We start from the raw sequence: 26,781 nt of genomic DNA on the forward strand, positions 1-26,781 counted from the left end.
TCATCACCTCTCTCTCAATGGACAACTCATTAAATTTAGGATTCGGTCGCCGCTGTGTTATTCTGGCGGCTTAGGAGATGGAGCCCGCTGTGGCTGAAAGTCAATTGCTCTGACTAAATCGTGGTTAAGTGGGGGAGTCGCTCGGAGGGACCTAATCCTTGCAAACCAAAGGGGGGGGGGGAAAGGCTGTTGCGAAACACTGCAGGGGCTTAAAACTTGAACTGTAATTGTAAATTGGAAACTCACTAGATAACTGCTGGAGACGCCGCCCCTGACCTTCATGTTTACATTGCCTGAACGGAAAGGCGTTGAACACGACATGGAACCGCAAAAGAAGGACTATTGCGTCCTCTTAAGTGTCGAGATATGGTGGATGCATAGAGAGCTTGCCATGCCAGAGGTCGAGTATGTGTGTGAAAACCTACCCATGAGCATCTAGTACCATCCACCCATCCATTACCCAAGCCACTTATCCTGCTGTCAGGGTCGCGGCGATGCTGCAGCCTATCCCAGCAGTCATTGGGCGGCAGAAGGGGAGACACCCTGGACAGGCCGCCAGTCCATCACAGGGCCCACACACACACATTCACACCTAGGGACAATTTAGCACGGCCGATTCACCTGACCTACATGTCTTTGGACTGTGGGAGGAAACCCACCCAGACACGGGGGAGAACATGCAAACTCCACACAGAGGATGACCCGGGACGACCCCCAAGGTTGGACTACCCCGGGGCTCGAACCCAGGACCTTCTTGCTGTGAGGCGACTGTGCTAACCACTGCGCCCCCATGCCGCCAATATAACAATATAAACTGAAAAAAAGTAAGAAATAAGAAAAAAAATGAGAAAAAAAATGAGTCAATGCTTTTCTTTGGTAAGTGACCATGGTATAAGCGGGATAATCCAGTCCAAGGCGTGCGTTAAAGGATTTTAACACTCTGCAGAGGCAACCACTCCATGCCAAGCAAAGGGCTGTTCTTTGCCTTCACATCGTGTGTTAAAATTCTTTCAAAAGAAGTGTCAGCGCCACGGCCGAACATGTCCGCTTTGAAACTGCAGCGTGCCAAGGACACACGCATACCAATGGATTCAGACAGGCAGGATTTCATACGTCACAAACTCAAGGAACCAGTCCCGTTAATGGAGGGGGTGGTGCCTCACATATCATTATGTGCGCCTGCTTCGGCGATGCCAGACAGAGGCACGGTGGTGTAGTTGCTGATTGTAATTTTACTAGTGATAAGTTTCACTACTTTCAGAACGATGGCGGAGACGTGTCTTAAGTTTCGGCTGTGAATTTACAAAAGGAGAGACGGCGAGCCTTCGTTTTCCCCAATTGTACCTGGCCAATTATCCTACTCTTCTGAGCCGTCCCGGTCGCTGCTCCACCCACCCCCTCTGCCGAGCCGGGGAGGGCTGTTGACTACCACGTGCCTCCTCCGATACAACGTTTCACCAGGGGGACATAGCGCGTGGGAGGATCACGCTATCCCCCCCCCCCCAACAGGAGCCCCGTCTGACCAGAGGAGGCGCTAGTGCAGCGAACAGGACACATACCCACATCCGGGTTCCCACCTGCAGACACGGCCAATTGTGTCTGTAGGGACGCCCGGCCAAGCCGTAGGTAACACGGGGATTCGAACCGGCGATCCCCGTGTTGGTAGGCAACGGAATAGACCGCCACGCCACCCGGCCGCCCTATTCGTCTTACTTTAAGGCTCAGCTGCAAACATAAAGAACATTGAATGGTGTGTTAAATGATTTGGACCACACGTTACCTCACAGGAAAGCCCCGAGTACCCCGTGGGACAGTCACATTGCTCTATCTGATGGGCTCGCCCGCTCTCCGCCGTCGGCCTGCCCTCTTCGGCCACTGTCAAGCTAATCTCTGAAATACTGGGGAGGGAACGAGAGGGGGATGTAGAGAGGAAGACACGGACGAAGAGGAGGGGAAGGAACGAGAGAGGGGGGGAAAAAGACGTGTAGGTATGTAAATGCATGAGAACAAATAGAGAGTGTGAGACATGGGAAAACTTGCACCCTCAGCCAACATTCGACTTTGACCACATTTAATGATCATTTCAACTAAGGCCACTAGACGGCACTGTTTAATCTTGTGACTCAATTTGAAAATACTGTACCGCCATTTAAATGCGACTTAAACGCCGAAGTGAATTATATGGGTTTTCCCCCCGCAACAACGCGTTTTTTTTACTGAGTGCGGTTTATTCTAGTGCGGGACACTAGGTAAAGGAATACAGGTATATTATAGATTGATTTGTCTTCAATGCAGACAATGCCATCTACCACCAATTTAATGGTAGACTGGATGCTAGGGTGAGATTTTAGAATTTGGCATCATTTAAAGTGGGGACATAGCCATGAACACAGCCACAACCACACCGTGAGACTCAAATGCCAAAATTGTCCAAACACTTTTTACCCCGCCAAATAATATGCTTTTTATCAGTGGATACAGTACATTACATAACATCAGGTGGACCAAGTCACAGTTAACCTGTTAATGTCAATATCAGATTAAAGTGTGTGTGTGTTTTTACCGGCTGTGTCTCATCGAGTTGCCATGTGAAGCCTTAATCAGGATGTAATCCACATAGAAAAGGACGTCCATGAAGTCCTCACGTGTCATTGGATGCCCATCTGCACGCTTCCATTCATGCTGCATTCACACACACACACACCCACACACACACACACACACACACGGAGTGAATCATAAGACAATGACGTCTTGCCATAACAAATCAATGTTACGTACTGCTCTTGCGCTACCATCAGAACAGTAGTGAGAACAGATTCATACAACTTAAATAAACTTAAATATAATTATCCACATGTAGATGATTATATTTCTATACACCCCAAAAAATTAAATTAGATGTTATGAAAAAGGCCTTGGAATATATGTACAACAGTGGGTTTCAAGCGTTTTACTCTGTGGGTCAACAAATTTGGTGGGCTATTAAGAATTTTATATCAAATTTCATCCAATTTTTACCTGCAGACCTACTCCAATATGCTCATCCAGTCTTACAAAGGAATGGACAGCATCTTACAGAACACTTACATTGTGAAAACAAAACACGACCCGTCAGTGTTAGCATTTCTGAACGCCCATCCATTATCCAAACCACTTATCCTGCTCTCAGGATCACGGGGATGCTGGAGCCTATCCCAGCAGTCATTGAGCAGCAGGCGGGGAGACACCCTGGAGAGGCTGCCAGTCCATCCCAGGGCCCACACACACACACACACACACACACATTCACACCGAGGGACAATCTAGTATGGCCGACCCCCAAGGTTGGACTACCGCGGGGCTCGAACCCAGGATCTTCTTGTTGTGGGGTGACCGCACATACCACTGCGCCACCGTGTTGCCAATATGCAGAATGTATTCAAAGTAAATTGAAACAAAATAACTGATACATTATGTCTTATATATAGTATATATATATATATGTATTATATATATAATATCTTACATTTTTCATTTTTAAACTCGGCCCTTTTCCCAACCATACCTCTGTCATGTCAATCTCATGGCGTGTGAGCTGACCAATCTGGAGTCCTGGTATGTGGTGTGTCATCGTCTTGTCTCGGTTCGGCCCGCCTCGAATGATCACTTGAGGTTCGTATGAAGAGGGGCCGGTTTCATCTCTGGCCTCATAGTAGACCGCATACTTCAGCTGGCCACCGTAAGCTGTGATCTAGAGAGGGACAGAGAGACAGAATTGAGAGGAGGTGCAAGACGCAGAGACCGAGAGAGAGAGAGAAAGGAAGAAGGAGAGCGACAGAGGCGGGGCCAGATAACCACTGAGTGACATTCAGTGAGACACACTGACATAGACGGAGAGGAGGAGGAACAGATTGACAGAGGCAGAAAGTTTATCGGTGCTGTATCAGAGAGCCAAAGAACTTTACTCGCCACCCATCTGTCTCCCTCATTCTCTCTCATACTCTCATACACGCACACACAATCTATTAGACAGCAGGGATGCGAGTGAGTGTGTGTGTGTGTGTGTGTGTGTGTGTGTGTGTGTGTGTGTGTGTGTGTGTGTGTGTGTGTGTGTGAGACAGACAGTAATACACTTCGTACTCAATATTGATTCTCCAACAGAACAGTTCAATTCATTCTCCCTCTTTCTCCATTTCCCACTCCCTCTATCAGACACACACACACACACACACACAGAGCGAGTCTTCGTACCATCGATCCTCTGAACTGCTCTGGTAGTCTCCAGTAGTAGGGTTCGGTGAGGGCGGAGCTGACCAGCTCAGCATGGGCGAGGATCTCCGGGTGCTGGAAGCTCACCCCCCTCCTGGTCTCTGCGTTGTTGGACTTATCCACCAGAGGGATCACCGTCTGCTCCGGTTTGAGGGTTAGCTAGGAAAGTGGAGAAATCATATTAACACAGGCATTAATAACAGCAGTACTTTAAAAAAAAAGAAATGCGGTAAAAAAAGAAAATATCGCCATCACTCAGAATCAGAGCCATGTGTATTGGCCATGTAGGTTTGCACATACATGGAATTTGCTCCAATTTTGTGGCTCTCTCAGGGTACTTAACATAGACTAATACTACAACACAACCATCTTCAGATATATACACAAAGGTTGACTTAGTATACAGCTGAAATAAGAGGTGAGAAGATACAAAAAAAATTCTTTTGGGCTTTTCCCCCCTTTTTCTCCCCAGTTGTATCCGGCCAATTACCTCATGCTTCCAAGCCGTCCCGGTCGCTGCCCCAACCCCCTCTGCCGATCCGGGGAGGGCTGCAGACTACCACATGCTTCCTCCCATACATGTGGAGTCGCCAGCCGCTTCCTTTCACCTGACAGTGGGAGGATCATGCTATTCCCCCCCTCCCCAAACAGGCGCCCCGACCGACCAGAGGTGCCAGTGCAGCAACCAGGACACACCCACATCTGGCTTTCCACCCACAGACACGGCCAGTTGTGTCTGAAGGGACGCCCGACCAAGCTGCAGGTAACACGGGGATTCGAACCAGCGATCCCCATGTTGGTGGGCGACGGAATAGACCGCCACGCTTACCCGGATGCAATAAGGTGCAATGGTGCAGAGAATATACCAGAGATGCTGAATCCTGCGTGAGTAATAGTAATAAAGGATCCTAACAATATTAATATATTAGCCTAATTGTTATTGCTTTTGTGTATTTGGTTTCATTAGACGCATTTTGTTGCTGGATACACAATACTTAACCCATCAGAGTGACCTTAGCTTTTCTTTTTTCCTGTCAATAACTGTCTTTTTTCTTTTTTTGGGACAATTGTAACATATGGAAGATGTGACTGTGGATAACCCTGCCCTCTCAGACCACCAAGTCATTTCCAGCTTCATCTCAGAGAGCTTCCGGGCCAATTTCCTCACATCGGGAGGCACAGACTGGTAAAAAGTCAGGAAAGAGTACATTTCTATCTATCGTGTAGGCAATAGCAGCACTGTTTTTCACCTGTATCCACAACGTTGTCTTCTTTAATCGCTTAACTTCACAAGGTAATCCAAAAATTGATATTCACCCCTTAAAATTTACTAACGTTTCAGTTGATTAAGTTTCATTTGCCTTTCACCGATCATGGATATAGACACTGGCAGGGTGTTGGTTCACACTTGTTTTGAGGGGATAGAATTAAGAGCGGCCCATCCGGGCAACAACATCTGAACACAGTTAGCCTTGTGCATACATTTGTTCTTACATGCTCATGGAATTTTTTTAGCCCTCGGGGTAGGGGGTATTTTGGGAGGGGGGCATTTTTACATTTTGTTATTATTAACATAATAATCCTCATCGGTGGGAAAGGTGGGAAAATGTAGTTTTCCTGCATCCCCACCTCTATTCTCTCAGCCTCCCCCTCGTATTCTATCACTTGGTATCGTCCACGTGGTTTCATCTGATGTAGGAGTTCACAGAAACACCATCGACAGAGATGTGAGTGAAAAGACGTTCTCTGTCAAATAAATCAATCTTTAGGAAAGAGTTTTGAATTGTTTCTGATGTGTCAGCCTGCTTTTTGGGGTTGTCAGTTGGCTAAGACAAAATCCAGACAAGCTAACGTTAGCTCTGTTGAACTGGTGCAAAAGCACCTGTTTTACAATATCGATGTTAAGCATCCATTCAGGATATGATGTAATGTTAGCTACGCAATTGAAAATGTGATGTCAGCACTAGACCTACTTCCAATTACAAACAACTTAAAACAATGATCCTGCATTGTTGTGTTCACAACAAAGTCACACAACAGTTGTGCACAAATACATGACATTTGGTTGTGCTTGCTGTTTGGTGCAGACTTTAATGGATTTCAATTTACCTGCACAAGGTTTAATAACTATGCCGGGCTTCTCTTAAGAACTGCTATTTAATAATCTTGTATCTCCTTCCTCTTTTCTCCCCAGTTTTATCCGGCCAATTACCCCACTCTTCTGAGCCATCCCGATCTCTGCTCCACCCCCTTTGTCGAGCCGGGGAGGGCTGCAGACTACCACATGCCTCCTCCGTTACATGTGGCGTCGCCAGCTGCTTCTTTTCACCTGACAGTGAGGAGTTTCGCCAGGGGGACGTAGCGCGTGGGAGGATCACGCTATTACCCCCAGTTCCCCCTCCCCCCTGAACAGGCGCCTCGACCGACCAGAGGAGGCGCTAGTGCAGCAACTGGGACACATACCCACATACGGCTTCCCACCCGCAGACACGGCCAATTGTGTCTGTAGGGACACCCAACCAAGCCGGAGGTAACACGGGGATTCGAACTGCCGATCCTCGTGTTGGTAGGCAACGGAATAGACCGCCACGCCACCCAGACGCCCAGTTTAATAAAATTTTCAGTGGAACGTAGTTTCACGAGAGTCCTTCCCAACTAAGTGCCTGAAGACACTTTCGTTACACCGTTTACTGGGTGTCAGTGTTGTGCCTCTAGTCGCATTAACTTTCCATAGTACCGTTCAAGGCGAGTTGATAATAGTACTCTTTCTAGGCTCATGCATACCCGGTCTACTTACTCCACAGATGCCAAAAGTTGATATTAGCTACATCAATTTCTCCCTTCATTTTTCTTTCACTCCCTCCCTTTCACCGTTCTGTAGTGCTTTGATGATACTTGAATATGTTGGTATGAGTTATTTAGTCTCCTCTGTGTGTCTCCTGCCTACTCCGTCTACCTCTCCTCATGTAATTTCTTTCTTTCTCAATTTCTGTCTGGGTCCCACTGCCTCTCCTAATAAGTGTTGATATTTCAATAATAGGTGAATATTTCAGGGTCTATTATTGACTGTGGGCTGTGGTTGAGCGGACAGATTTGGAAATAGATTCTGCTATAGTCTGGAGATTTCGCTCCCTCTCTCCGGCTGGCTGTATATTCCAGTGATATTGACGTGAATATTTTATGAATAATGTGAGAGATCTTATGCGGCAATGTTCTGTGGTTGAGGTGATTAAAAGAGCCATTAATTCACTTTAGTTTGGATATACAGGATATACTGGATATACTGGCTACATGATAGAGAGTCAGTCACACATGAAATAGAGGCCATGGTTAATTCCCTTTGCTTTCTGCCTCAGTTCATCTGTATCTGTCAATCTCTGCTGCATTTCAAATTAATTCAGTCCAAAACATTTAGCTTGCAAAAGCCTTTGATGACAGCAAGAACATCTAAAAACGGACTACCACAGATTCTGCCAAACTTCACAACTATCCATAGGTCTGCTCAATTCTCCAAATGTTATTACACTTCATTTCAGGCAATTGAGGAATCCAAATAAAAAAATAATAAAAAAACCCATCTTCAGACATCATCCAGCCCCTTCCGAACAGCGGCACATACACACTCCTCGCTGACTGTTTCACGCTGTGTTACAAAACACAAGCAGACTAGAAACAAGGGAGAAGCAGCATCTTTTATAGACACTGATCACTGGGGCTTATTCTCTAAACATAGATTGAATGAGGGTGGTGTAAAAACTAGCGATAAGCAACATGAATATGTCTGCTCAGGGGATATTCCAGGTAACACCCTTGATTTGGGTTTATCTAAAGGGATAGATATTTCTGATCTGACTGTCTTGCCAACCACATCTGCTGTGTCAGATCATTTTCTCATTAAATTTGAAGCATCAGTGGCCTGTCCAGTTAATGTTGGCGCAGATGTAATTGCCACATTGATCCATCCGCTGTAGGTGTATTTGGCCAGCAGCTGCCTCAAGTCTTGGCTTGTTTCACTGTAGAGATTGACTGTTGAAAATCTCACTAGTGACTTATATGTGGCCCCCTCTAGTCTCCTCGATTCAGTTGTTCCTCTCACTACCTGAGCTGGGCGACTAAAGAGGCCTAAACCCTGGTTTAACGATGAGATGCATGCTCTTAAGCGGGCCTGCGAGACTGGAATGTAAATGGCGAAAATCAAAATGGGAAGTTTTTTACATGTCTTGACATAAGTGTTTATTTAAATACAAGCGTGCTTTAGCTGCTCCAAAAGCAGCGTCTCTCTATTGCTTAATCAATATTAATAAACATAATCCAAGATTTCTCTTTGTCACTGTAGCTAAATTTGCTAAAAGGTGGCCATCTATTATGAGATCATAAACAAAATTAGTTCTTCAACTCTCACTACTCCTGCGGATCCTGTCTAACCAAATTAATATCTATATAATGAGTCACTGATAGTCCCTGTTATTACAGCTTTTGAGACTATCTCTCTTGATACTTTGACTAAGCTCATGTCAGCTTCTAAACAAACTACTTGCTTACTTGACCATTTACCAGAAAAACTTTATAGAGACTTCTGGCCTTTCCTGAGACCTACAATGGTAGACATTGTTAATTTAATATTATTACTGGCACTGTTCCCAGGAATTTTAAGACAGCTGTGGTCAAACCTCTACTTAAGAAACTGCACCTCGATCCAGGGTCTCTTAATAGCTATCAACCAGTCTCTAAGCGTCCATTCTTTTCTAAAGTACTAGAGAGAGTTGTGTATCAACAACTTTCATCCCATGTAGAAGAAAACTATCTATATGAACCTTTTCAATCGGCTTTCAGGGCCTGTCACTCCGCTGGAACTGCACTGACCAGAGTGGTTAACGAACTGCTACTTGCTATCGACTCTGCTTTCACCTCAGTGCAACCTTTGACACCACTGATCAATGTATACCATTATACAGAAAAAAATTATAATTTCTGTGTCCTGGCTTAGCATTTGCTTGGCTTAAGTCCTACTTATCTGGAAGAACACAGTGTGTCTGCTATAATAATATTACACTGAAATTACCTGAAGTTGAATATGGCATACCTCAGGGCTCGGTTCCTGACCCTCTACTTTTCTCTCTTTATATTTCACCTTTTGGCCAAATTATACCCAGTCATAGAATACATTTCCATTGCTATGTGGATGATACTCAGCTGTAAGTACTATAGGGGCTGATGAGCATACTCAAATGACTAATTTAGAGGCCTGGTTGGCTGCTGTGAAAAACTGGTTGTCTAAATTTCCTGCTTTTAAATTCAGATAAAACTGAGATGCTGGTTGTTGAACCTGCCAGACACCAATTTGATCAAGTAACAATAATGCTCAACAACTCTGTGATTTCACAAATTGTGGCAGCCAAAAACCTTGGTGCTACGTTTGATCCCAGCCTTTCCTTTGATAAACACACTAAAGAAATCACCAAGACTGCCTGTTTTCACTTACGTAACAGCTAAAATTCTTTCCTATCCACGTCTGAAGCAGACTCTAATACATGCATTTGTTTCATCCAGGCTTGATTACTGTAATGTTCTGTTTTCATGTCTGCCACATGCTAGTACAGGGGTGGCTAACCATGGAGAGCTATGTGTATGCAGGTTTTCATTCCAGCCGGACTCCACACCAGGTGATTTCACTGATTAGCAACCCTTCAACCAAAGAGGAAGAATGTTTCAGTGAAATCACCTGGTGTCGAGTCAGGTTGGAATGAAAACCTGCATACACATGGCTCTCCATGGTACATGGTTAGCCACCGCTGTGCTAGTACTAAAAGTCTTCAGATGGTTCAAAATGCTGCAGCTAGAATCCTAACTAAAACGAGAAAATTTGACCATATTACACCAATCTTTCCCTCTCTTCATTGGCTTCCTAGCCATGTTAGATCAGACTTTAAGGTGCTTGCGCTGACTTATAAAATCCTAAATGGGCTTGCCCCATCATACATGTCTGATCTCCTTAAACTGTATATTCCATCTCGACCTCTCCACTCTCAAAATACAGGGCTCCTGTGTGTACCTAAAGTTAAAAAGAAGTCAGCTGGCGGCAGGGCCTTTTCCTATGGGGCCCCATTATTGTGGAATACCCTGCCTACTGCCGTCAGACAACCAGAGTCTGTTATGTCCTTTAAATCCAAACTGAAAACTCATCTTTTTGCCTTAACCTACAACTAGTTGCCTTTAAATTGAGTACTACACAACCTGTGCTGCATGGATGGTGGGTCGGTTTCTGTCTCGTGAATTTACCAAGCACTGTTCTGCCGATGAGATTATTAGAGTATAGACTATTTTAACTGTTCTCTCACGTCTTTTCGCTCTCTGAATGATGTCTTCTCCTTTCTCTACTCCTGTATGCAAATGGTGTCATGTGTCTCCCCGTGTGCACATGTAGTCTGTCCTCCTCCCAGGTCTCCATGGTGATGGTGGTCACCAACTACACGCTGCTTGGCATCCTCTCCATCACATTCTATTTATATCTTATCAATCCATATAATTTTATTATCCCGTTTCAATGTTGTATCCTTCTCTCTCTCTGATGTGTGACTAATGTATTTTCTTGTCTCTTCTCCCGTGTATGTGAACGGTGTGATGGGAGTCTCTCTTGTCTGCATGTGTAGTCTGTCCTCCTGTCAGGTCTACTTGGTGATGGTGGTCGTGTGGCTCAGGTCCTAGTCTGCTCCGGTGGCATCTGGACACATCTTGGCATCCTCCTCATCGTATTCTTCATATATCTTATAATTCCAATATAATTCCGTTATCCTCTTTCAATGTTGTATTCTGTAAACTGTGTTTAATTCTGTAAACACAACATCCATTGCATGTCTGCCCGTCTTGGGAGAGAGATCCCTCCTCTGTTGCTCTCCCTGAGGGTTCTTCTTATTTTTTCTCCCTGTTAAAGGTTTTTTAGGGCGTTGTTCCTTATCTGATGTGAGGGTCTAAAGACAGGATGTTGTATTGCTGTAAAGCCCCCCGAGGCAAATTTTTAATTTGTGATATTGGGCTGTACAAATAAATCTGACTTGACTTGTACCCAAATAGTAGCACATGTCGACATTTGCTAGTTGTGATGTGGCCTTACATTGGCAGCAGTGTGCCTCAAATTGTATAACTCCACACACTTTTTCTGTTCACAAATAAAACTGTCAACAGCAAGTTCCTTAACTTATGATGGACAACTGATCTTAGAGTAAGACAGAACAGAAAAGGCGAATATGTGCGAATACCAACATTCAGCAGTATCTGCCTCCTTTTGTACACTGTAGATGTCCTTATAGGCGACTACCCCCACAGCTACATGTCAAATCTGGGCTGAGACTGGCTACTCATAAAGCCATATTCTCTAACAGACTTACATCACTGTGTATCTCCTGCTGTGTATGTACCCTTCCCTTAAGGGGACGCTGACCTGGATGTTTATTAAGAATAGAATGAGCTCCAGCTATAGGAGAGAGGCTATTTTTCACTCCCCCTCAAAACAAACAAACAAACAAACACACACACATACACACAAATTCAACACATTTGTTTGTCCACCCTACTTCAAGATCTAGTATTCAAAAAATTGTAGAGCAGACCAAGAGTGAGTCACAAGTCTTTCCTTTTCCTATTACTAATAAAATTCAAGTACTAAGAAAAGAAATAAACGAAAAGAACATAAAATCATAAAGAAAACTGGGAAAAGATGAAATTGATAAGGAAAAACAAAAACCCACTGGCACATAGAAACTATACCATTCTGTATACGCTACATGACTTGGCCTGTCAGTGTTTCTAACCTAAGAGCAGGCCAGGGCAGTACCAAAATAAAGTAACTGGGTTATGTAATCAGGATACAAAAAAATGTAACAGTATTCCAATCAGAGTCAGTGTGGATTGATAAGTTTAATAAAATGGAAGCGTGGAGATCTTCTCCATCAGATGCACGAGTGACAGACATCAAAAACGCTTTCTAAGGGCGTCTAGGTAGCGTGGCGGTCTATTCCATTGCCTACCAACATGGAGCTCGCCGGTTCGAATCCCCGTGTTACCTCCGGCTTGGTCGGGTGTCTGTACAGACACAATTGGTCGTGTCTACGGGAGGGAAGCTGGATGTGGGTATGTGTCCTGGTTGCTGCACTAGCGCCTCCTCTGGTCGGTCGGGGTGCCTGTTCAGGGAGGAGGGGGAACTGGGGGGAATAGCTTGATCCTCCCATGCGCTACTTCCCCCTGATGAAACTCCTCACTGTCAGGTGAAAAGAAGGGGCTGGTGACTCCACATGTATGGGAGGAGGCATGTGGTAGTCTGCAGCCCTCCCTGGATCGGCAGAGGGGGTGGAGCAGCGACTGGGACGGCTCGGGGTGACTGGCCGGATACAATTGGGGAGAAAAAGGGGGGCCCCCCAAAAAAAAACCTTTCTAAACACACTCTTGTTAGTCTTGATACTCTATTACTCTATTACTCTACTCAACACTCTACTCTATTAATCTATACTCCGGAGTATACATTTCAAAATTCCTCCGCATAATAGTAATCTAAATAAGATGGAAGTGTGTCCTTCCTTCGATTCTCTCGGCAACTGTTCACCCGATCGACTTCACACTTGGCGGGTGTGCCGTGGGTCTGGACCGTGTCATGCTTGTTCATAATGCCGCCCGTCCCTTCAACTATGGATTCGTCCTGTATTTTAGAAGGAAACGATGCGGTCCTAGCTGAACCGATGCAGAGTGTGAGTTGTTCCTTATTCTCACAACCGGAGAAGGGAGAAATAAGCAGGCAGGGCCTCCGTATGCCTCCCATCTCTGGTCACCTGAACATTGCAGTGGTTTACCGGGGGCACATGGCCTAACTCCTAAAGTTTTACAATAGTACATTACTATGTTCATTGAATTTATTTTGTGTGTTGCTTTTGTTTGCCAATAAAGTCCTTAACTGAGACACGAAGTAGCGACGTATTTTCCAGAGACATATTACTCTGACAGGTCTACTTGCTGTAGGAAGGTGTGTTGCCTACTGTATATTTCCCTTTAAAAAGCAACCTCGAGGTGGGGGTCATGGGGTCTGGGCAGGCGGTGGTGGGAGCTGAGCTGGGACAGGGTTAAGTGTCTCTTATTTTTCTGCGCTAAAGGAGACAACCCTATTGGTCGACTTCCCAAAGTTGTCTCTGTGGCTCCTTCTGTTACTCTGGCCTGCGTGTGGGGTGACCAGATGCCAACCAACCAAATGTGGGACAAATGGTGTGTTTGTGTGGGACAATGTGGGACACGTATAGACACAGCCTCTACTTTAATTTGTAATCCATCGGCCTACTGCCTGCATTCCCTTTCTGTCCTTTTTGACACCTGATTGGATGATTACTCTTAAATCATGTTGCAGGCCTAGACGAGAGGGTGGGTGTGGGGGTCTTTAATCTATTTATTAAACTAAAACAGCATTGTCTGTTTGCCTTTTTGCTCCATGTTTTGACGCTCAAAAGCTTGGTGTCCCCATTGTCCTTTCTGGGGTTACACCGTTTTGTTGTCTTACAAAACGCACTTGAGAAAAAGTCATGTTACTGATACAGTCATCTTTTTTCATAATCCAAAAGTAACTCAAAGTAACCAGATTACATTACTTTAATATTGTGATACTTAGAGTAAGTTACTGAAAACATCTTCCAGCAGGTAATTGTAACGGAATACATTTCTAAAGTAGCCCTCCCAACCCTGCCTAGGAGTTCGTTACTGCCTTTTCTCAGTTACTGAGCAACAACAGAAACCCCCCCCCCCATAAGTCAGTGTAGTGTGTGTCTATTTCCCTCTGACCCACCATAAGTCAGTGTGTGTCTATTTCCCTCTGACCCACCGTAAGTCAGTGTGTGTCTATTTCCCTCTGACCCACCGTAAGTCAGTGTGTGTCTATTTCCCTCTGACCCACCGTAAGTCAGTGTGTGTCTATTTCCCTCTGACCCACCGTAAGTCAGTGTGTGTCTATTTCCCTCTGACCCACCGTAAGTCAGTGTGTGTCTATTTCCCTCTGACCCACCGTAAGTCAGTGTGTGTCTATTTCCCTCTGACCCACCATAAGTCAGTGTGTGTCCATTGCCCTCTGACGATCGGGCTGTGCATCAAGAATCACTGTTAATAAACGTAACTGTTGCAATATCAGACTTGCAAGACGCTTTGTGTTTCCAATTAGCACATGTTGCCCTCCAGTGTTTAATCAACTCGTTACAAGCTGAAGGCCCACACTTCTCCGGGGGGGGGGCTAGATGTGGTATCGAGACACTAAGCAAAAGTGTGGTATCGTTATTTATTGCATCATTTTCCACGCCCAATCCGTTTTGGAAAAATCAATTAAATAATCCAAGTCCCTGGAATGGAGTGGGGCTCTAATTTCCAAGTTGAAACCCCGCAGGTTCAAGCCTGAAAGCGTAAACTTGAACCCCTGCTCGGTTCTCTTGACACAAAACCGAAAAAAGTCAGGAAAAATAAAGGCGATTGACTGGCGGTCAGTTTTTAATAAACGACTTCCATACAGGAGCCGCCGCCGGTAGAGATGAGCCGGCGTTTCTATGGCAACCAAAGAGGGTTTCAGGAGCGTTCATACACCTGACAAACATTCAGTGCAATTTCTGTTGACAGAGAGAAGGTGGAGGGAGAAAAGTGAGTCGGAAGGGGATAGATAGAGAGCGGGCGAGGGGGGGGGGGGGGACAAAGCAAAGTGGAGAGAGAGGTGAAGAGGAAGAAAGGGCGAAGGGGAAAACACAAAATACGGGATACAGAGATTGAAAAAGGAAGGAAGAGGGGGGGAAACACGGCTGGAGGCAGAGAGGCGGAGGATGTAAAAAGTGAGGGGAAAAAAAAAAAGAAAAAATGGAGTTTATTGGAAAGCGGGAGATTTTCTCTGAATCACTGAGTCGTGAGATTACAGAGTGGAGTGAGACACACGTGCACCCCCCCCCCCACACACACACACACTTTGTCAGACACTTCACGCACACATTCTGAAATCACTGCAGATGCACACACACACTCTCACCCGCACATAGGCGGTTTATTTATACAAGATTATCCCGAGTTAAGAGGTTCTGGACACACAAACACACACACACACACAACACACACACACACACACACACTCAGGTCACGTCAGAGTGTGCGACATTTTCTAATCAGTCTAGTAGTTTTTTTTTTTCTCAATCTGATGAGAAAACTTGTTTAGAGGGATTCGTGATAGACGTCAGAGTGCATGGAACGGCGGTACCGTGGACCACACCAAATGATTGTGCTCCGTTTTCTAGTCTTACATATGACACACACAAAGAAGATGCACACTGGATTTTGTGAGAAACAGGTGAATAAAACTCACCTAACTGTGATTTACACTGCACACGGTGACGATGCGGCCTACTCACCACTGAGGTAAATACGGAGAAATACAAACGGGGGTCTATGGTGGCATTCCCGGCCAAAAATCCCAAGCGTCACACAGGAAGTGGTGTGTTTCACATCGACAGAGAGGAAAAGGCAGAACAAACGCGTGTCTCCCCCCCAACGTGATGTTGTGGTGGACCAACCACAGGTATAACGTAGGCCGTATAACACAGCCTACGTTATCGGTTTATAACCCCCTTCAAAGATGGCTATGATTGGCTGAGCGTGAATACTGTCGTCACACAGAAGAGACGGAGAGACCCCCCCCCCCGTCCCGTCTCTAACCCCAACCCATGCTGTCATACATTTCTTGAATCACCTTGCATTTGACTCTGTCTCACTGCAGTGAAAATAAATAAATAAATAAATTCACTGATTAAAAGAGCTCCCCCTAGTTCAGCTTCTCTCAGCTGATCTCTTTTTTAAAATATTTATGACGTCATTAGACGATCATTTACATAGAGCCAATCAGATCCGATCATCAAATCGTGAAACCCCGCCCACCCCTGGCACGAAACCTTACTTGTGCTTGTCACTCAAAGGTCAGCTCACGAATATTAATTAGATGACAGTTATGGATAAAGTGCGAAATAGCACAGTATTAGTCAGTTGTTGCTGAATATTTTATCATGCTGCGTTCGAGGTTTTTAGGGATGAAAAATTCAACAACTGATTTTGGTCTGCCTTTAAAGAATGATTTCTTTTTTAGAGTTCTTTGTCCCATCTGCTGTTTAGCGTTTGTTATTGGCCATTTGCATTTTCCATTTGCTATTGAGACATTCTCGTCTGTTTGGAAATAAAATGATTTATGATTTGACTTTCAGATTTTCAATTTATTGCGAAATGCTGTTCCAAACAAAGCAATTAATAATAATAAAGCATTCGCCAACTAGCGTTTGAATTTTCTTTTTGGGCCCTCCTGTCCTCCCCATCATGACTGGCACAAAGTAAACAACTTACATCCCCGCCCAATCTTCATATTTCTGCTTTCATAAGCACAGGGGCCGAGCCGGCTGAGTTAGTTTTGCCGTTGTTTGATTCCCCAACCCTAAATTACTTCACTGGCACTCACAGTCCTCAGCGAACTGCAGCCATCACAGTGAACGATATCCTCATTATGTGCATGTGGGAACATCTGCAAACTTGCTGAGTATCTGATACCTTTCTCCGTATCTTCTATATGAATGTGTTTTTCTTGCTTTCTTTGATTTGTTTTTGTTATTCACATCGCTGAAGGATAAGAGGTCAGGACCCCCCCCCCCCTTTTTCTCCCTAATTGTACCTGGGCAATTACTCCACTCTTTCCGAGCCGTCCCGGTCGCTGCTCCATCCCCACTACCGATCCGGGCAGGGCTGCAGACTACCACGTGCCTCCTCCAATACATGTGGAGTCGCCAGCCGCTTCTTTTCACCTGACAGTGAGGAGTTTCACCAGGGGGACGTAGTGCGTGGGAGGATCACATTATTCCCCTTAGTTCCCCCTCCCCCTTGAACAGGCGCTCCAACCAAGCAGAGGAGGCGCTAGGGCAGCGACCAGGACACATACCCACATCTGGGTTCCCACCCGCAGACACGGCCAACTGTGTCTGTAGGGACACCCGACCAAGCTGGAGGTAACACAGGGATTCGAACAGGTGATCCCCTTGTTGGTAGGCAACGGAATAGACCGCCACGCTACCCAGACGCCCCCACACACAGCACCTCTAATGGAATCTCTTGCCTTAAAACTAGAGTTTTGTATAGCTATAACCCCCCCCCCCCTCAAGTTTTCCATGCAATGATCTAGCCAATTGGGGGGGATCATAAGAGACAGGCAAATGACCTATTGAGGGTCTCCAACTGCAGTCTACTTACCCACATCCTGATCAGTCCTTGTGCCTCTGCGCAGGACTGCGTTAGTCCATAACAGTAACACCTGCTGCAGCCCAGTGGGTTTTGAACCGACAAATCGAACGTGTTTGGCTTACAGCGGTCACAGTTGTCTCCCTTCACGTTGGCCTAAAACAGACGCACACAGACACGGAAATGTGATTATTGATATGCATTGATATGCCCATTAAGATGTTTGGTAACACTTGAGTATGGGGAACGTAGTCACCATTAATTAGGTGCTTATTAGCATGCAAATTAGCAACATATTGGCTCTTACTTGGTCATTATTACGTACTCATTAATGCCTTATTCTGCATGGCCTTATTATACAACCAGTAAGCCATTAACTATGAGTTTTCCCTCTATAACCTCAGAATTATTGCTTATTAGTAGTACCATCTCAATAGGCTTTGCTTAGTATGGCCTTTATAAGGTGGTAGTACCACAAGAAGAGTTATTCTCCCTTACTAACACTTAATGAATATGGTCTGTTCTTACATAACAAAACACAACACTACAAGTGTTCATAGTGTTAAATTACTCTAAATTAAGTTTTTGTTACTTAGAACATGTTCCCCATACTAAAGTGACATCTTGATCATTACTAATTCACTAGTAATTAAGTTTTTCTATGTTCCCCATACTAAAGTGTTACCAGATGTTTCTATGCCATCTTAAACCATTCCTGCTTTGCTACCTGTGAAAGACTGGCAACTCCAGACAGCAACACTGCGAGCAACTTACCCCGCTGGTCTATTAAAAGTTCTCATTTGTAGAGTTTCTCTGGTGTGGGCTCGCACCCCACACACTACACCAGTCATTATTCACATCTACCGACGATGATGCCGAGTGAAGGTCAAAAAATAAACTCGGTGGAAGGCAGGCAGGCAGGCAGGCAGACAGACAGACACACAGACAGACAGACAGACAGACAGACAGACAGACAGACAGACAGACAGACAGACAGACACACAGACAGACAGACACACAGACAGACAGACAGACAGACAGACAGACAGACAGACAGACAGACAGACAGACAGACACGGAGGCTGGCAGAATCTGAGAGACGAGCGGGAAAACATGTTGACAGAGAGACAGCTGACAGGGCTATCCTGTCGACGCTGACAGGCAGAAAACCTGCGGTTTGCTCAAAGCGTATGGTTGACACCAGGTGACGGGGAGGCAGATCACGGCCCAAGCTCCTGGTGTTGTGTGAGTCTCGTGCTTCTGTGTATGTGCATGCATGGGATAATATGATCAGCGACAGCAACGATGAAAGTTCTATGACTTTGGTGTGTGTGTGTGTGTGTGTGCCTTTAAGTGTACAAGTTTGTGTTTATGTGTGATAAGGCACTGACAGCTGCTGCATAGGCTGAGAGATGTGCATGTGGTTGCACATACCTGTACTGGAGTGTGTGTGTGAGTGTGTGTGTGTGACTATGTGCTCTGTATGTGTGAGAAAAATAAGCCAGTGACAGAGGATCACAGTATAAAACCCACTGGGTTTAGCTCATTCAGAACATTTCACTACTCCGATAGATTTGATAGTAACATACGCGTTCACGCACACACACACACACACACACACACACACACAGAAGAGAGACACTCCAAACAGCAGAAACTTCTAAATGTTGAAATGCGGCTGGCATCATGACCTTACAGTTATCTGTTTGGGAATACCACTTTCTGTTTGGGAATACTACTTTCTGTTTGGGAATACTACTTTCTCTTTGGGAATATTACTTTCTCTTTGGGAATACTACTTTCTCTTTGGGAATACTACTTTCTGTTTGGGAATACCACTTTCTATTTGGGAATACTACTTTCTGTTTGGAAATATTACTTTCGGTTTGAGAATACCACTTTCTGTTTGGGAACACTACTTTCTGTTTGGGAATACCACTTTCTGTTTGGACATATTACTTTCGGTTTGAGAATACCACTTTCTGTTTGGGAACACTACTTTCTGTTTGGGAATACCACTTTCTCTTTGGGAATACCACTTTCTGTTTGGGAATACCACTTTCTATTTGGGAATACTACTTTCTGTTTGGAAATATTACTTTCTGTTTGGGAATACCACTTTCTGTTTGGGAACACTACTTTCTGTTTGGGAATACCAATTTCTGTTTGGGAATACCACTTTCTGTTTGGGAACACTACTTTCGGTTTGGGAATACCACTTTTGCTCTAGATCTCGGATTTAATTTAGTCAGTTTTTTCTAAATTCCAAAAATCCTCAGTTTCAAATGGGAAACAGGGACTGAATGCATCATCGCTTCATGTGAAATATGCAGGTATCTGTATCCACCAGCTTGAGTCTGGTGGCTACCTAACTAGCCAACTCCTCCAGAGTAGCAGCCAGGTGAGCTCGATGAAGTCTTATTAAACTGCATCTGAACTTGCAGTCTTGAAATAATTTCATTTTTAACACACCTTGGAAAGAAATGTGTCAGTGAGGTGAAGCAATTACAAATTTCTAATGTAGCTTCACTTTTACTTCCTGAAATATGATTTTCATTGACGATTAAAATAACTGACGATCAAAACATTTCAAGATTCCAGCTGAATGCAATAATGGTGATAAGGACTCATGAATTATTGTTGAGTGTGAAACCTGGCGTCAGATGTAATCATTTCAGCTCTCCGGTAATACTGTCTCAATATGTGATTTATCTAGAGGCACTTAATTTCAATATGGCAGTGGTAATTAATCAAAAACTACGTCCTACTATAATGTATTGTTTTTCATGGTATGTTTGTTATGTTTTGTAATTTTTAGCTTTTATTTGACTGAAGGGTAGACAGAGAAAGCCAGCAAACAGGATGAAGAAAGTAGGCGAGGACATGCAGAATCAGAATCAGATCAGAATCAGGTTTATTGGCTATACAGGTTTGCACATACATGGGATCTGACTCCAAAGTTAACATGGTCCTATGGCCGGATTCGAACCCCAGAAGCCGTGATCAGCCCTGCATGGTACACACTGACTGACTGAGCCACCAGGACACCTTTTATATGTCTATTCTATTTATTTATTCTATTAATTTCTATTCTATTCTCATCTCATCATCATCAGCCGCTTCTCCGGGGTCGGGTCGCGGTGGCAGCAAGCTAAGTAGGGCACTCCAGACGTCCCTCTCCCCAGCAACACCCTCCAGCTCCTCCTGGGGGATCCCAAGGCGTTCCCAGGCCAGATTGGACATGTAGTCCCTTCAGCTAGTTCTGGGTCTACCCCGCGTCTCCTCCCAGTTGGCCGTGCCCGGAAAACCTCCAAAGGAAGGCGCCCAGGAGGCATCCTAATCAGATGCCCGAACCACCTCAACTGGTTCCTTTCAACACGAAGGAGCAGCGGCTCTACTCCGAGCTCCCTCCGGATGTCCGAGCTCCTCACCCTATCTCTAAGGCTGAGCCCGGACACCCTACGGAGGAAACTCACTTCAGCCGCTTGTATCCACGACCCTTTGGGCCACTACCCAAAGCTCATGACCACAGGTGAGGGTTGGAACCAAGACTGACTGGCAAATTGAGAGCTTTGTCTTCCGGCTCAGCTCCCTCCTCACCACCACCACGGTCCGGTACAACATCCACACTACTGCAGTATTATTACTTATATTCTCCTTGCTTTGTTTTTATTTATTCTGTTCTATGTCTGAAACACAGCAGGAATCCATACTGTGTGCACACATTCTTGTGTGTGTGTGTGTGTGTGTGTGTGTGTGTGTGTGTGTGTGTGTGTGTGTGTGTGTGTGTGTGTGTGTGTGTAAAAGACAGTGACAGATTGTCTAGAGGCTAAAGGCAGAGGAGACAACATTCCTCATTATCAGCAGAAACACACACACACACACACATACAGAAATACACATACAAAGATAAATACATAGTAAAGATAGTAAAGACAAAGATAAACGCAAGTTCTGGACTATTAATATCTATCTATCTATCTTTTAGTAAGACTCTTTGACAGACCCCCCCCCCCAACTGAGACCCACAGGGGGGTGGTGAACTAGGAATATATGTGGACAGGAATAAGGAGCCCGTCACACAAGATGCCTGTCGTACTCAGACTGTGACATTTGCTGGGGTAATTACTCATATACGTGCATCCGCACAGTGGGACACACACACACACACACACACACACACACACACACACACACACACACACACACACACACACACACACACACACAAACTGAACCACATCCACCAGTCACACACACATTCACACAATAACTGACAGATACAGGGACAGGGAGAACCATGCAGGGACCCTCAGACAGACACACACACACAAACGCAAACACACACAGAGTGCTGCACTGTTAGTGGGAGTCAAAATTATCTACTACTACTACTACTACTACTTTCAGCTGCTCCCGTTAGGGGGCGCCACAGCAGATCACCCGTCTCCATTTCTTCCTGTCCTCTGCATCTTCCTCTGTCACACCAGCCACCCGCATGTCCTCCCTCACCACATCCATAAACCTCCTCTTTGGCCTTCCTCTTCTCCTCTTCCCTGGCAGCTCCATATTCAGCATCCTTCTCCCAGTATACCCAGCATCTCTCCTCCACACATGTCCAAGCCATCTCAATCTTGCCTCTCTTGCTTTGTCTCCAAACCGTCCAACCTGAGCGGTCCCTCTAACATACGCCTTCCTAATCCGGCTCTTCTTCGTCACTTCCCAATGAAAATCTCAGCATCGTCACAAAATATCAATGTTTTGGAAAAAAGGTACACAAAACTTTACAAAAGATGCTGAGATACGATATCCCTATGAGCGACGTATATCTGTATAATTTTACTGAAGGAAATGTACACTTAACAGATAGGTACTGGTCAGAATACTGTTAATAGCTAGTAAAAAGGCTATTGCAAGGAAATGGGGTAAAGTGGATGCCCCGACCCAGGAGCAGCGGTTAGAGACCGCAGAGGAGCTCTACACGACAGAAAAACTGACACGTGGTCTGAGATTACAAGAAGCACGACTCGAAGAAACGTGGCTGAAATGGACATTATCATTCAGAAACCAGAATAGTGACGAAGACCACAGAAAGGGCAACTGATCTAGATATGGAAACTGCAAGAATGGACGGACTACTAAGAGTGTAACTCCCAACCAACATTTATTTTTAATTTTCACTTTTTTTGTGTTTCATTTTAGGGTTTGCTTGTTGCAAAATAATGAAAATACCAAGAAAAACTAAAGTGGGAAAAAAAATCTTAGCATCTTTAACTCCACCTCCAGCTCCGCCCCCTGTCTTTTCATCAGTGCCACTGTCTCCAAACCATACAACATAGCTGGTCTCACTACCATCTCACAACCATAACCATCACTACTCGGAGTCAAAATTATAAATGCCACAAAACTTCATACATACACACACACACACACACATAAATAGATACACACATACACTTGCAGACGCCCTCACAAAAACACACAACAGCACATGTGCATACATGTTAAGTTGGCGTTCTGCAAGGTACAGTGTACGGCAGTGGCTGTTGTGCAGCCTGCAGTAATTCTAACAGTAACTGTTACTTTGGTGTGTAAGTTCTGAACAGTAAATCTTAGGAAGTGAAACATTTGGGTCAGTCCAGGAAACCCAGCAGCCGGGAACATCTGCTGGTGTTTTGTCAAATCATGCTTATGATCAACAACATCAGCGTTACAGTGTTTAACACAATTAGGATGCAATGAAATGGACCGAAAGGGAAAAACAGACATGTTCATCGTCACACTGCACCATCCTGTGTGTGTGTGTGTGTGATTTTTTTAAAAATTAATTATTATTAATATCATTATATTAATAATTACCGGTTGGGTAAGGAATGGCAGCCGACGTAAAATTTTGCCAAATTTTTAATGACAGTCTGCAGTGATGCAACCCGCTACTCTTTACCTTTTACCTGTCCTCTTGTAATACCTGTGTAATTTCTTGAAAACGGCGGTGAACCGGGTTATATTATATACCTATAGATGTCTGCCAGCCCCTCCCCTTTTTTTTTCCTTTTTGTTGTTTTTGTTTTTTGTCTGTTATTTTTTTTTTTTACCTTGTGTGTGTCTTGAATATAAAACCGAACAACTGAAAATAAAATATTAAATTTATTTATTTTTTTTCCCCAAATCATTATGTGGGTTGACAAGACTGCCATCGGTGCTGTGCCCTCACAGGGTACCCATGGAAACTATCAAATCTGCTGCGGCGACCCCTGGGAAACAGGGAACGAGCCAAAAGAAGAAGAAGATAATATATTATAATAATATTATATCATATTATTACTATCATATTATTATAATTATTAATTATTAGTTTACCATCCTGTGTGTATGTTGGTGTGGAGGATGAGGTGCAGGTAGATTTGGTTGTGTGTGTGTGTGTGTGTGTTTGTGTGTTTTATACCTTGCAGCTGCATCTCCCTGTGCGATCTTCGCAGGCGCACACTCCTCTTTCTAAGTCGCAGGTCTCGGTTTCTGATCCCATAGAATTGCACTCACACCGGACACACTGGTGGGAGATGTGGACACACAGCGTCAGTGTGTTGCCATCAGTGATGTGCACACACAGTATGCTGGGAGGCTGCAGCCGATGCCTCCCAACGCAGGTTCAAGTCTCACTCTGCTTTTTTTTTTTTTTGGCAAAGTCAGCATTTTGCAGAGCGGATGTGATCAGTGCAGTAGAAAATGCTGCAGAGTCCTCACAGTATGCACTGACCCTTTTACTGGTCTGTGCCCTACAATTATTAGACAGACCCCCAACTCCGTTTCATGTGAATTAATGTCTCACAGTGACATGACATTAATTTCTAGTTGTCTTTTTTTAAGCTTGGTTGTTCAAACCTGTAGAGGCTATGCATGCTCTGTGACAATTTGGATTTCACAAAATTGTTCATAACAGTAAATTTGCCTATCACAAGAGCATAGCCTCTACTTCATGCTTCCTTAACTGCAAATGACCACAGGGGAACAACGGAGTTGTGATATCGGGGACCGCTCTGTGTTTACCAGAGGGAAGTCTCTGTATCCCAGTCTCTTGTGTTTACCAGAGGGAAGTCTCTGTATCCCAGTCTCTTGTGTTTACCTGAGGGAAGTCTCTGTATCCCAGTCTCTTGTGTTTACCAGAGGGAAGTCTCTGTATCCCAGTCTCTTGTGTTTACCTGAGGGAAGTCTCTGTATCCCAGTCTCTTGTGTTTACCAGAGGGAAGTCTCTGTATCCCAGTCTCTTGTGTTTACCAGAGGAAAGTCTCTGTATCCCAGTCTCTTGTGTTTACCTCAGGAAAGTCTCTGTATCCCAGTCTCTTGTGTTTACCTCAGGGAAGTCTCTGTATCCCAGTCTCTTGTGTTTAACAGAGGAAAGTCTCTGTATCCCAGTCTCTTGTGTTTACCAGAGGAAAGTCTCTGTATCCCAGTCTCTTGTGTTTACCAGAGGGAAGTCTCTGTATCCCAGTCTCTTGTGTTTACCTCAGGGAAGTCTCTGTATCCCAGTCTCTTGTGTTTACCAGAGGGAAGTCTCTGTATCCCAGTCTCTTGTGTTTACCTCAGGGAAGTCTCTGTATCCCAGTCTCTTGTGTTTACCTCAGGGAAGTCTCTGTATCCCAGTCTCTTGTGTTTACCAGAGGAAAGTCTCTGTATCCCAGTCTCTTGTGTTTACCTCAGGGAAGTCTCTGTATCCCAGTCTCTTGTGTTTAACAGAGGAAAGTCTCTGTATCCCAGTCTCTTGTGTTTACCAGAGGAAAGTCTCTGTATCCCAGTCTCTTGTGTTTACCTCAGGGAAGTCTCTGTATCCCAGTCTCTTGTGTTTACCAGAGGAAAGTCTCTGTATCCCAGTCTCTTGTGTTTACCAGAGGGAAGTCTCTGTATCCCAGTCTCTTGTGTTTACCAGAGGAAAGTCTCTGTATCCCAGTCTCTTGTGTTTACCAGAGGGAAGTCTCTGTATCCCAGTCTCTTGTGTTTACCAGAGGAAAGTCTCTGTATCTCAGTCTCTTGTGTTGACCTGAGGGAAGTGTCTGTATCCCAGTCTCTTGTGTTTACCTGAGGGAAGTCTCTGTATCCCAGTCTCTTGTGTTTACCTGAGGAAAGTCTCTGTATCCCAGTCTCTTGTGTTTACCTGAGGGAAGTCTCTGTATCCCAGCTGACATTCATTACACTTCTCTCCTCTGAAGGCGTCGTGACAGAAGCAGCAGCCAGTGTTGATGTTGCACTGCTGGTTCACCGAACCCACCACACTGCAGCCACATTCCTACACACACACACACACACACACACACACACACACACACACACACACACACACACACAGATTAATACTATTGCTAGCTCTAAAGCTGCTATCTTTCATGCTGGAATTTTCTTTCATGAATTTAATGAACTCACAAACTCTAAGCAGAATAAGACACTCTTCACTACGTACAGGTACAGTGAGTGTAGCTGCATTTAAACCCCCCCCCCTTTTTTTTCTCACCAGTTGTATGCAGCCGGCCAATTACCCCACCCTTCCGAGCCGTCCCGGTCGCTGCTCCACCTGCTCTGCCAATCCGGGGAGGGCTGCAGACTACCATATGCCTCCTCCAATACATGCGGAGTCGCCAACCGCTTCTTTTCACCTGACAGCGAGGAGTTTCATCAGGGGGACGTTGCACGTGGGAGGATCATGCTATTCCCCCCAGTTCCCCCTCCCCCGAACAGGCGCCCTGGCTAACCAGAGGAGGTGCTAGTGCTCGCTGGTTATCCATCGTGTCCGATGATGACCATCTTCTCCTCTTTGTGAGTCCTTTGGGGGCTGAATAGTCCGATCCTGGATGCACAGTTGCGGTTGCAGACCGGGCATATAAAAGTGGTGCTGGGGGTGGGGTGGGGGGGTGGGGGCAGGGTAGCTTTGTGAGCACGCCTCTTCGCACGCTTTGCTAGAGGAGGCGCTAGTGCAGCGACCAGGACACATACCCACATCCTTGGCCGCGTCGGCTTCCCAACCGCCGACGCGGCCAGTTGTGTCTGTCGGGATGCCCGACCGAGCTGGAGGTAACGAGGGGATTCAATCCGGCGATACCTGTGTCGGCAGGCAACAGAATAGACCGCCATGCCACTCGGACACCCAGATGTTCTCTTTGTAATCTGCATGCTATCAAATCTTAATGAGAGATTAATTTTTCTTGTTGGAGCCTCTAACTGCTCATAGTTTACGAGTGCTGTTGGTTACTGATGGTAAACTGGTTACTGATGGTA

At 45.1% G+C, this 26,781-nt stretch overlaps 1 protein-coding gene across 1 annotated transcript in view; it reads right to left on the reverse strand.

Annotated features, from left to right (window-relative positions):
- LOC130124785 (laminin subunit alpha-2-like) overlaps window positions 1–26,781 on the reverse strand; it is a 147,317-nt gene that overhangs the window by 107,486 nt on the left and 13,050 nt on the right. The window contains 7 exon segments of the mRNA XM_056294134.1: window positions 1,781–1,898; window positions 2,564–2,682; window positions 3,548–3,733; window positions 4,234–4,410; window positions 17,530–17,673; window positions 23,963–24,067; window positions 25,667–25,798. Coding sequence (XP_056150109.1) covers window positions 1,781–1,898; window positions 2,564–2,682; window positions 3,548–3,733; window positions 4,234–4,410; window positions 17,530–17,673; window positions 23,963–24,067; window positions 25,667–25,798 — 981 coding nt within the window.

Source organism: Lampris incognitus, chromosome 15, assembly GCF_029633865.1.
Source record: "Lampris incognitus isolate fLamInc1 chromosome 15, fLamInc1.hap2, whole genome shotgun sequence".
NCBI lineage: Eukaryota > Metazoa > Chordata > Actinopteri > Lampriformes > Lampridae > Lampris > Lampris incognitus.